The 12,966-nt window shown below is 38.7% G+C and overlaps 1 protein-coding gene across 1 annotated transcript in view; it reads right to left on the bottom strand.

Annotated features, from left to right (window-relative positions):
• Nucleotides 1-12,966, bottom strand: part of LOC134631753 (neural-cadherin-like) — a 307,958-nt gene that overhangs the window by 220,849 nt on the left and 74,143 nt on the right. The window contains exons 2-3 of the mRNA XM_063480307.1: nucleotides 1,401-1,598; nucleotides 44-269 (exon numbers count right to left, since the gene is read on the bottom strand). Coding sequence (XP_063336377.1) covers nucleotides 44-269; nucleotides 1,401-1,598 — 424 coding nt within the window. The remainder of the gene's footprint in view (nucleotides 1-43; nucleotides 270-1,400; nucleotides 1,599-12,966) is intronic.

Here is a 12,966-nt window from a genome sequence, read left to right as displayed (position 1 = left end):
TGTCCTGTAAGGGATTTCAGTGGATGAATGTGTGTAAACTCACGGTTGTCCTTCAGGGGTGTTTTCTGGTATTGCAATAGTGAAGGAGGCATTGGTAAACTGTGGTGGCCGGGGTCCAGCAACCACAGAGATGACAGCAGGAGCACTGCGGCTGCCCAGCCGGTCAGCAGCCACCACTGTCAGCAGGTATTCCCTGTCCCGCTGCAGGGGAAGGCCCGTAGTTCGTACCTGGCCAGTCTTCCTGTCCACTTCAAAACGACCATCACCACCTGCGGACGATTTGTTTGATCATATACAGAAGGGTAATACACCAAAGACAAGATAAGCAAATAAAGCAACACACAACAACAGAGATCATCCAGTGAAAAGGACCACAGGGCAAAACACTTTGTACAAAAGTTGCTTTCAAAAGTTGTCAGAAATATTTAAGTGCATGCTAAGCATTCACCAATAAAATAAGATGACTGGACAATCAGTATTCAAAGTTGCTGAGAGGAAAATGCAAAAACCACAGTGTTAAAATTCATGACCTGTATTCAGAATAACAGAATTCAGAAGACCTTGATCCAAAATATACTGCATTATTAGAAGTTAAACTTTGAGAGGTGGGATTGAGCATTTAAATTGAAAAGTTTAGCATAGATAGTAACATTAATATGTCTATGTTTTTTCTTATAATTTTTCAGTCAGTTTATTCCATGCATCCCCATGAGGAAAATTGAAAAATCATCTTTTTAAACAGATTCTAAAACAGGGACATGAAATCATTACAAAGCAGACAATAACAAAAGCAATTATTTTGCACAGTGGAAAAAAACCAGACAAGACACTGGAGAATTGTGTGCGCATAAAACACCAGCACTGCAGAGGGCAACAGCTCAAAGAGAGTGTATACTTGAATCTGCACCATACAGAACATTAAAAAAAAGCACTGATCAAAACAACAAAACATTTTAAATCAAGCAAATGATTTATGCAACTGAGACTTTTGTTTTATTAAAAACGCCAACACCAACAAATGTCTCTTTGTTCAAAGGTTTTGCATATAATTTGTCTACTTTTTTCAGTGTGATTAGTGAAAAGCCAAATGCTCTGCGGTTTGCTGTCTACTACGGAAATCCCTCATAGCTGTCAGCTATGGTGGCCTTGCGAGGTCAAATGCACTGCACCTTAAGAAAACTAGCAAATATAAAAACTGCAAAAGTACACAAAAACACAAGATTCATATAATAATGCAGTTATATGTTTGCTATTAGCTGCTTACTGTTAGCTTGTCACTTCCATAGCTCCTCCATCACATTATTGTCTCCCTGTTTTGTGATTTTTGTGACGCTGTAAACAGTCAACCTGCTTCTTTAACACACTATGCATGTAAAAAAAGAAGAAGCAATTTAACCTACCGTCGGACAAAAAGTACTCCACTTCACCATTGTTGCCTTCATCTCCATCCTCAGCAAAGAGCTTGTAGACCAGTGAACCTGCAGAGGCATCAGGGGAAACCACAGCAAGGTAGGGAGCAGGAACCATGCTCCATTCTGGGATGTTGTCATTTACATCCGTCACTGTTAACTCCACTCTGACCAAGTACCACTCTGGACCTAGAGAACAAGGAAAATAAGAAGGCAGTTTTAGTTGAAGTCAGATACTAGGTTTAAAATATGCAGTGGAGTATTTCCATACCAAGAAGCTCCCTGTAACGAACAAAGGGCAACAAGCATAAACATACATTTATATAATTTATTTGCCCTTGTTTCCTTGCAGTGCAATCTGAGTGTCTCAGCTGCATTTTGCACTCAGCTATGGTTGCGCATCCTCTACTGTCACTGTGTGTGTGTGTCTGTGTGTGAGAGAGGTAATGGGTAGCGATGGCCATGGAGAGGAACAGCAGAAGACAGACTGGAGAGAAGAAGAGTGTTTATGACAACTTATTATCCTGGTGTAAGTGTGATGACGCCTTCCAGGAAGTGTTAATTAATCTAAAACCAACCTCTGGGGCTGAAAAATTTGCCAAAAAATGCAGTACAATGAGTGACCACTTGAGGGTGACTCCAACAACAAGTCCATCTCCATAGACTCCCATGTTAAAATGCCCAACTTACAGTAACAGAATTAAAAGCATTTTTTATTTGGATACTGATAAAGTTTTGATTGTCAGATGAGCTAACATAGACGGCAGAACCAAGTAGCTGTCTGCTGGGTCTCACCTCCAGTGAACTGATCCTCTGGTTGTGGTGATTTTTAACAGAAGTATGTGACAAATAATCTAATTTGCTGTGGGGTACAAAGCATCCAAAAAGTATGTGCTTCAATTTTGGAGAGTGAAACCGAGCCTGTTACTTAGCACTAATTAGCAGGTAGCTGTGCCTGTGCATCACATGCAGTTTATGAACGCAGTTTGCAATGTTATTGATAGCTGAATGATTTAAAATGATCACATTGAGGCTCTCTCTCTCACATATGTACACGTATATATAAAACAAAAGAAGGGCAGCTGACCTCATTACCCATCTGTTAGCCTAGATAAAACACTAAAGACTAAACGTGAGAAACACACAAAAAGATGAATAATTGAGCATTATAAAATCTTTTCAGAGCTGGTCCCATTTTATTTCATTTTTTTGTTGGTTACATTTACATATTATGATTTACTTCTTTTAGGTTAATGTTTCATGTAGTCTTAAACCACGAAGGCACAGCCATTGGCTAGGTTCCTTCATTAGTATGTATTTATTTAGTTTATTTCTGTCTTGTGACTGCTGCTCTTTTCTTTCATAACCACTGAAAATCAGACATTCAGACTTCTGTTTTACCAACCACTAATAACTCTGACGGAAACACAGTTGTCTTTCCAATAAGTGCTGCAGACTAACTGGCTAAGTTCAAATTCAATCAATTTCACTTTATCAATTTGGACTATTGAGCGCCAAAAGTGCCAAAAATAAATTGATTAAATGATTCGTTATGTAACTAGAATCAGACATATATGCACAATTTATTAAATGTATAATTAAATGGCATTACTTAAAGTATGAATCATTTTATGTAAAAACACTAAAGTAAACTCATTATTAACTTAATTTAATAAGGTTCTTGTATATAGTCAGTAAGGAAGATCTGTGTTCACTGATCTGCTTTCTTGGTGTTAAGGTTGCTAGGTTATGCCCACTTTCTCACGCTGTTAAAATCTATTCTGTCATCATCAATCTAGCTCATTCATTTTCTTGCCCAACTTCTGCTGACCAGCATGTTGATAGACTTAATGGAAATCCAGAAGATTGACATCCAGAAATCATCAGCATATGTGTTTTTCAAAACAAACAAAAAAAGGTACAGATTAATCAGTAATACTTCATAATACTATAATATGACAGTCTCGAGGTAGCACTGATTTCTCTATATGTTGCTAAGAAAATGAGAAACAGGTGCATCTAATTATCAAAATATATGTAGACACATTTATGGACATGTAAGGAAAAAACAATAAATTTTTGTTATGACCACTTTGATTCTTCATCACAGCCTGAAATGTCTGAGACAAGCTTTCTTACAAGTTCTTAGTAGTCTTCAGGAAGAGTTCTCCAGGCTTCTTGAAGAACATTCAGAGATGCCTTTGGATGTTTCTGCCTTTTGTTTTGTTCTCTGTCATAATGACCTCATACGGCTTCAGAAATATTGAGGTCCAGGCTCTGCGGCGGCCAATCCATTGCTGTGTATCCAAGTATGCTTTTACTGCATTGAAGGGTGTTTGGTATCATCGTCATGTTGAAAAATGAAGCTGTCACCAAACAGATGGTTTTGGATGATTGATCAAAATCTGATGGCACTTTTTCTGTTCTCGTAATTCTTTCAATTTTGAAAAGCTCCCTAACACCACTAACCAAAATCAAGATCCAAACAATTCATTTCAATTTTATTTGTAATCATGACCAAGCCTCCAAAGCAGGCAGACTCTCACTGGTATACCTCTCTCCTGGCCTCCTCTGCAGATACTGGTGACAATTTGACACAAAAATGTCACAATTTGGGTTCATTACTCAATGAGACTTGTTGCCACTCATTTTCAGTCCTGTTCTTGTCTGATCTGGAATATCTCAGCCTTGTCTCTTGGCTTTATTTCCTTAATAGTGACTTCTTCATAGACACCCCACACTATTATAAACTATTTATATTGTACTTACAGTTATAATTAAGAGGTTTGAAGCTTATACATTTCAGATTGGTGTAACTAAGGCTTAAGCAAAAGCCATGTTCAGACACATAAATCAAACAAATAAATACAGAAATTATCTTCTTCAGTTACACTTTCTTATATTAAGCTATCATCTCCCTCTGTTCCCTTCTTGAATGTCCCATGTGAACAACAGACAATGGAAATGTAATCCAAAAGAAACTGCAGAGGCCATCTTCACATTTCAACTAGTAATCATAATCAGTGCTGTGCAATCTGCATCCACAGTAAACAGCAATCATAGTGACAGTGGCAAAACACAGTGAGGTCCCATACAGTCCTCATCAATACACCCACCCTTCCACCCACAAACGCACAGCACACATCAGTGCTAGCTGGTCACAGCAGGGAAGCAGAGGAGTAATTTCAGGGCTGGAGCCAAAGACTTGCTCTCATTTGTGTCAGCTTTGATACCTGCTGTAAAAAAAATTTCAAATTCCTATTTGGCGTCACAAAAACAAGTAGCGAGGTGAGAAAAGTCCTTTGCGCGTATGACTGTGCATAGAATAATGCAAAGTGGACAGACAGAAGATATAGAGAAAAAGACATTAAGATATAAATATATTTTCAGAACGAGAGGGTGTAATCAAGGAATATATAGAGCGCAGCAGGAAAAAGCAGCAAGAAAATAAGAGCCGAGTGTCGCATGAACAGGATTAAGAGTGAAGCGCAGAGACTGAAAAATGACCCTGCGGTTGTTATAGAAACAGCAGAACAACGAAAAGTGGAAGATGGAAGAATTAAGAAGAGACAGAAAAAAGAAAAGCACGAAAAAGCAATTGCATAAATCAGTGGCATTAGAGATGACGGGGGGTGCTACAAAGAAAAATATAAGAAGACATCAAAAGAAGACAGAAGAGCAGAATTAAGCAGCCATATCGCCCCCAAAAATATATACCATACCACTTGACTTTGTGGTTCAATCAGTGTATTTGTTGATAATCTCCCTCTCTTCCTTCGTCTTCGAGGCCATAACAGATTCAAAATTAATTGGAAAAAGGACAATGCAGCTTTGAGAAAAAGGGATAGCACATCCAAGACAATAAATCACCAAGCTAATATACAGAGCATTGTGCCAGAATGCATCTTACACATGCACACGCCTTTCTCACTAATAACAATCATCAGTGGATTAGTGGCTAAAGGAGAACCTTGGGAGATACAGCATGGTGCTATTGCCATCCCCATCACTAATGCATCTTAGTGGATCTAATGACATGTTGCAATCCCTAGAAACAGTGGGACCTGCAATTACTAACAGTGCCATAGAAGGCTTTTCCATGCCCACCAACCTAGTCCAAGCATTTCTAAATTTCATTCTGCCACAGTGCTTTCATCTAATCTTGTTCTCAGACCACATACAGAATATGTAGTCAATCACCCCCTAATGAAAAATGGTAGCTGTGTGTGTTTTTCTTCTGATCATAACACGACTCAATTAACATGAACCACAATCAGTAACTGTTGAACAAAAGTTGCAATTCCCTGCTGTAATGTCATGCAGCCCTTTTCACGATTTGACTTTTGAAGCTTAAAAAGGACAAAAAAAAAAAAACCCCAAAACAAAAAAACAGACAAATTGGCATAAAAAAGAAAAGGCAAAACAGCATCATTAGTGATGGCTTCATTAAAAAATGGACTCAAATTCATACTAATGTTATGTCTGTGGCAAGTTAAAGTTACTCCCACAATCACTTTATATTTACAGACAAAAAATACCAAAGCATAAAATCCCCGTGCTCTTATTTTCAAAGTTCGATCACTGCTAATGAGCACTGATTGCTATTCCCGCTTCCCTTTTGAGAGTGTGGACAGCTGTTGCGTCAGTCCGTGATATGATTCAGGTCAAGCTCCACCGATTGAGGACTTTTACGGTCGATTCACATATACAGATACTGATTTTACTGTGTAGTTAGCTGGTAGTCAGCAGGTTATTGTGTTTGTGGCACTGGAAACACGTTGCCAACTGGGAAGTTTCAGAATGTGCTCTGGTGGACAGACTATGGAACATCAGAACTCATAACACAATGAAAGGGTGGTTAAAATCATTTAAACTGTTCCTTACAAATGCCAATACTAATATATCAGCAACTAGCTAATATTGGTCAGGTGGGGCAAACTGAAGAGTTAAACTAGTTCATGTGCTGGAGCCGTGAGCTCACGTAGGCTAAAGAGCAGAACAAGAACTACCATCATTAGCTGCAGTCGAGAAACTCACTGCTCACAGTATTAATCTGTTATTACAATGAATAATGAATAAACATGAATACATGTATCCTGTCTTGCTTCTACTGTCTTTCATTCCCCTCCTCTCCAGAGTATACCTCCACCTCTAAAGGCTCTCTTCCACTTGCTCCCTATTCTATTTACAGACCACAATGTTGTCTGCAAACATTATAGTCCAAAGAGACTCTTGCCCTTTCTTCATCTGTTAACCTGACCATCATCATTACAAACAAGCAGAGCCAGTTCATAACGTAATCACACCCCAACTTAAACCATCTGTTACTCACAACCACACACGTCACCACTGTCTGTCTGTCCTCATACATGTCCTGCACCACCCTCACATACTACCACTACCACAGTTCCAAGATTGGCACCCAATCTTATGCTTTCACTAGATCTGCATGTTTTATTTGGCCAAGATTTTATACCAGATGACCTTCCTGATGCAACACTTCCCATTTATCCAAGGTTGGGACTAACACTAGAACTACACTGGTGTGTGCCTCCTACCCTGGATGAGTTATTTTCAAAAGAGGCAAATAATAAATTAACAAGTAACCTTGACAGCAGATCAAATGATGACATTATCTAACACTCTAAATATTCACAGATTTGGACTCTTCACCCTGTTCTGGCAGATTCTGGTACAAAGGACTAAGAAAAAATGTTTTAGTTCTTCCTATTATTGTTGAAAACAGATGATGAAGCATTCTCAGAGATGGCCATACAGATACCTTTGCAATACTGCTCCAATGCCTGCCATCATTGCAAAGACCAGGTGGCTTTTCGTTTAAAAACACTGGGTTGTAATAGGCTAATGAGTAGGCAGGTTTTGTTACTTCCTGATCTAGTAGATATAATGCCAACTGAATGTGGGCACTGTGAGAAAATAATTTTTCAGACTCACACCACAGTTTTCACTCTCTAAGTAAAGTGCTTGCAGTGTAGAGACTGGCTATTACTTAGATATAGAGCAGTACAGAAGGACTAGCAGGCAGAGGTGGAAAACATACGGCGAAATAAAAAAAAAGAAGGGATCACATTAAGATCTGCTTTATTTGAGGATGACCTGATCACTGAAATATGCCTTGATCAGCCTCAATACTCATCCTTGGAATCAACTTGGGACACTTCTGAAATTTCTGTTGGGAAATTGCTTTGCAGCGGGGTGCATTATGAAGTCAATTACATGAAAAAATTACACCAATTCACTGCAAAGCACATGTCTTCAGCACATCAACTTACCAAGGATAAACAGTACATCACGGGAACCAAACTGTCATAATAAAATGTGTCCAAAAGCCTTTAATATCTCTGTGAAACAAGAACACAGTTATGACTCATATGAAGCCTTAAAGTGCCAAGGTACAGCACCAGCCAGAGAGGCTTTTTTAAGTGGATATGAGGCAACTGATTAATCAGTTTAAGTCTATATGTAAATATGTTACATCACTACATAAATGAGTGAGCTTGGAGATGTCAGTATGAATGTGAAGGTACTTAATTTAACAGCCGAAGAATAAAAGAGAGCCCTCCTTTCTCGTCCGCACTCCTCCGGTGACCTCAATCAGCACCTTTCTAACTCTGCTACCTCATTTTCTCCGTATCCTTCTCCCCCTCCTGCTCTACATTATGCTGACAGTACTGATAGCATAATGTGGAGTTTATCCCTCCTCTCGCTCTCGCTTTCTCTCATTTTGTGCTAACATGCTGAACTAACTACTCCAGCCTTCAACCCACTGAAGAAAAGAGTTTTGGTATACCTGTGAGTGTGTGTCTGCACGCATGAGCGCTGTGCCTTCACATCTTTGAAAAAAAAAAGAGACAAATGGTGTAAGACAAAAAAATAGGCAAGAAAAAGGAAAGGAGAAACAGATTGAGAGAGACTAAGAAAGCAAGACAGAAAAAAACGAAGTAACTGAAAGGAAGGCCAGTTAATTAAATGTCCTCCGAGGATTACAAAAGGCTATTTGCTCTCACTGGTAACTGTTCCATCCATAATCTCCTTGAATGGAAAGCTGTTGCCATCTTAGTGACTTTTTACATTTTTGCACAAAAATGCCAATTAAAGCCAGGGATGAGAGACAGAGACAGAGCAAGACAGTGAGGAAAATCACGCTTTAGTTCTTACACTAATTGCAAATGATACAAATGGTTAGCCAATAGTTTCGCTGTTTATTCTTCCAGCAAAGCTACTCATAATTGAAAATCTTCACACTGCCAATACTGAGCTCAAACAAATGCACACACGAGCTTGCACGAACACTTAGAGTGACTACACATTCAGAGAAGTGCAACAGCTAATTTGAAAACCAATGCTATTATCTAATGCTGGCCAATGTCAATTGGAATCAATATCACAGTTAATTTTCATATTTACATCAATAAAAATAGATTAAAAATATGTTGCTGGACTAATGTTCTGGCAATTGATCACAGTTTACAACCCAGTGAAAACTTCCCCTGAACTCTATAAATGGCACTTTAGCATCTTTGAACTTACTGATTTAGTTTTATGGCTTTACTTTAATAAATTTACTGGTTAGGTTTAGTCTCGCTGATTTTATCAGCAATGTGCATCCAAGGAAACATCTGTTCTGATAAATCCACACTTCCTCCTCAGTGACCAAAATCTGAAAGAAATATATAAAGGCAAAGAAAACGCCAAGACTGAACTGAAACCGAAACACATTAACGCATTTATCTAACCTAAATATAAGTACAATTGCAAACATTATACACAGATTCTTATAACAAATGTATGGCTTTGTTACCTATGGAGAGTGATAAACATGTATATAAGGGGGGACATAATTATCTTCTTATGCATTCTGATATCATCAAAATCCAGGTCAAGACTTTCTCTTCATCTACTAACAAATGTATTTGTCAAATTTCATTTTGGGAAACTGTTTGCCAAAGAGTCTTTACCTTCTTTCAACCTGCATAAACATGATCCACCAGTAGCATATGGGCTATATACGGACTACAAACAGATAATTGAAATCTTATCCTCTTCCTTTAGATTCTGGACATTCATATGCAGACATCTGTTCATAGAGATTATCCATCCTGTGGTCAAATTGTTTTTCAGGTTACTGAAGAAATAATTGGTGTTCATTACCCACAGCGAGGCCAATGTAAAGATATTTGTCACACACTATAGAGAGGCCATTGTTTTTTTGAATAAATCCCTGTGCTGGATGAGGTCTCACTACTTCAGAGAGGTCTGAAAGGTTACGCTCAGAGCCTTTTTGGGGCAGGATAACCTGACCGAGTCTTCTATTTCAAGTCTCATTTTATGCCACTGTAGAGTTCTTAAAGATGGCTCGGCTGCTCATTACCTAATTTAACAGATAGTACGGAACATCACAGTGTCTCTTTACCTGGACCTAAGGGTAAAGTTAAAAGGTGATATAAATAAAACTTGCTGCAAAAGGATACACTTTGGAACTGACAACCATACCATCTGTAACATGTATTCTCATCTATGGTCTTCATACATTCAGCTTTTGTATAATTAATGCATTCTTATTTTACATTTCACACCTGAAAGGTTACTGCTGCATGAGTGAAGAGCTTTTCTCACTATAGTTCCATAACAAACCATAAATCAAATTAAGTTAGTTAAAGAGTTCAAAGGGTTGTTTCAATGAATTTTCCATTAAGTACACAAGCTTAGCATTATCCTCCCAAAGCCAATAATTGGTCAATCCCTTCCTGAGATTACTCTACTTACCATCTGGATCTAAGACTGTCTTACCAACTGTGATACCAGCTATTGTTTACAACCTACTCTCTATTGCTCCAGTTAGAAGGGATTAGTCTTGATACCTCAGGTGACGCAAACCTCGGAGCACAATAGGAAGACCATGTGTCCCCTATTTAACAATCTACTAATTAGCCTACTAAATCCTTTAATTAACTTAAGGGCAGACACGTTCAAGCCAAAACACTGGATGTGTGCAGATGTTTGTGTGTGTTTAAGCGTCAGAGCTCGATTTACAGTTCAGCTGAGGTAATGTCTGTGATCTTTGGCTTTATTAAGTCCTATTAAGGTGCACTGGGATTCAGAAGGTATTACAACCTTCAGCCTCTTGTCTCTCTTGCAGCTTGCCTTTGCCTCACCATTTAGCACAAAAAATGGACTGATATCAAAGTCACTGCATTTATTCGGTAAAAGTTTAAGCAACAGCTGTTCAGACAGAGCCAAGTGCTCGGAGGAAAGCTTGCTAATGCAGTTGCCGTCGGTCCCAAACACACAGCTCAAGCCTCATGTTATCCCAGTTATTTTTGCTAAAAGCAAAATGTCAGCTGACAGAGAAAATCTTAACCCTAGCCTTAAACCAAAGCAGTGTCTTTTTCCTTACCCCAGAGCTTACTTAATCAAAATTTTGCGTTTTTGTTTGTACAGTTTCTTGAAAATGAATGTCCTTTTTTTTTTTCTAAAATGGAAACATAATTATGAGAGTAAGAGAATTAAAAAAAATTCAGAGGTAAGCTTTTGCTAAAAGTTTGGTTATAACAGCAGTAACTGGAGCAGTTGGTACTTTCAACTGAAATTAACAAAAAGCAGGGACAATTTATAGCACATCTCTGGAATTCTGTCCGTGTCTTTTGAATTTGTGTGTTTTGGGGGTGATTTCCATGTAAGGGTATTGTGAGATCTGTGCTATTTTCTATTGTTTTTGTGATAACTTTGTCCTTCTCTGCAGCAGGGGCTCCGCACGGATTGTATAAAAGATGGATGTAACTTCCAGGTCTGAAAAGTGAAGCCAATCTGCAGGTGCCCTAAACCTGCATTCTTTTCCATGGCCACCAGGGGGCAATACTTGTGGGGGCGAGAAGATTTTCAGCCCTATAGAAGTCTAGTGGATTTGTGATTGAAAGTCATTAGCGAGTGAGTGTAAAATTTCACAGTCTAATTTGCACCTTGTTTGCCAAATCGTGGTTTCAAAAACTACAGTGGAAATGCCTGCCTTGAGGCTTCAAAAGGGAACTTGTCATGTCACAACAGCTGCTTTCATCTTTGATCCTTTTATTGGACGGACAAGAGCACAAACATGAAAATTAGCCAACAGATTAGTTGCTTTTGACACTGCCCCCTGCTGACAGCAAACGGCTTCTTTAGGGCGGTCTACAAGTCTTTTTGCAGGCTCCGTCAAAAGTATGCCACAGAGGTACATTTGATTGTATGTTGGTCCCATGTGGAGCCAGTGCCTTATTGTTTTTATTGCTCCTCTTCCTCTCTATCTGGAAGCTTTAGCTTCTGTGTGATACTCTTTTGTACCTCATTACCTTAATGTTTAACAGAATTAGCTATAAAATACTTTTTGGCCTGAACATCTTTTCCTGCATTTTAATTCACCTATCAAAAACTTTATTTATTCATTCATGTTTTAGCTTTTTTATGTGTTGATGGCAACAAAATCAAAAGAAGCAGATATTTAATTTCAAATCAATCCTAAGTCCTTGACCCCCAATCGAGAGGTTTGTAAAGTCAATGCCGAGTCTCACTGACACTGTTCTGCAGGATGTGGTGGCCCAACACCTTACTAAGTGACTGAACGGGAGAATCAACTGCTGTCATCAACCTAATCTATCATTTCCCTTGAAGACACACCATAAAGTCAGTAAATGAGTTTTCAAGCCCCTAAGCAACTTAATTTATATCTGAAGTACTGCTATTTCAGCAGACAAGGTTTTAATATAGCTTGGCCCTACTGCAGAACTTCAGTCAAAGACAATGCATGTCCTCTGCTCGCCATCACTCAACACAAACCTGCTTCCCAGTTGTCACTAAATCAACCATTTCATTAAACAGACCTGCCTTGGATCCATGCACAGCAGAGACCAAAACAAAAACAAGTACTTTCTTTTTTGCTTTTGTTTTTGTCTGAATTCCGACGTCAATAAAGACTTGCCATTATCCATTTTCTTTAGTTTGTCCGGGAAACGTCGAGATGTTCCCAGAACAGCTGACGGAAATTATCTCTCCAATGTGTCCTGTTTCGGCCTCCTGCAGGTAGGACATGCACAGAACTCCAAACCCAGAAGGCACCTAGGAGGCATCCTAGTCAGATGCCCAAACCATCTCAACTGGCTCCTTTCAATGTGAAGGAGTACCAGCTCTACTCTGAGCCCCTCTCAGATGGCTGAACTTCTCACCCTCTCTCTAAAGCAGAGCCCAGAATAAAAAACAGAATTCAATTTCAATGGGCAGTCTGAAAAGTTTCCACAGGATAATCCACTGAGCATAATTTATAAATTTGACAGGTAATATATTATTTTCCCCTACATATCCTGTAGTCATCAGCAAAAGAGACGAGCGGTTTCATCTATACAATCTGTAGCAGTCTTCGAGCATGTAGCCTAATTAATCTGAAAGCTGTTAAAGCAAATGAATTTTAAATGAAAACAAATTGGGCAATTACTATTCATTTTTCCTACAAATAAGTCTTTGTCATGCCAACAGTTAACTATTACATCTAATACACTATTACAAGGTA

The sequence above is a fragment of the Pelmatolapia mariae genome, linkage group LG1, assembly GCF_036321145.2.
Source record: "Pelmatolapia mariae isolate MD_Pm_ZW linkage group LG1, Pm_UMD_F_2, whole genome shotgun sequence".
NCBI lineage: Eukaryota > Metazoa > Chordata > Actinopteri > Cichliformes > Cichlidae > Pelmatolapia > Pelmatolapia mariae.
Note: the sequence above shows the minus strand (reverse complement) of the source record. Positions and strands in the feature narration are given on the sequence as shown.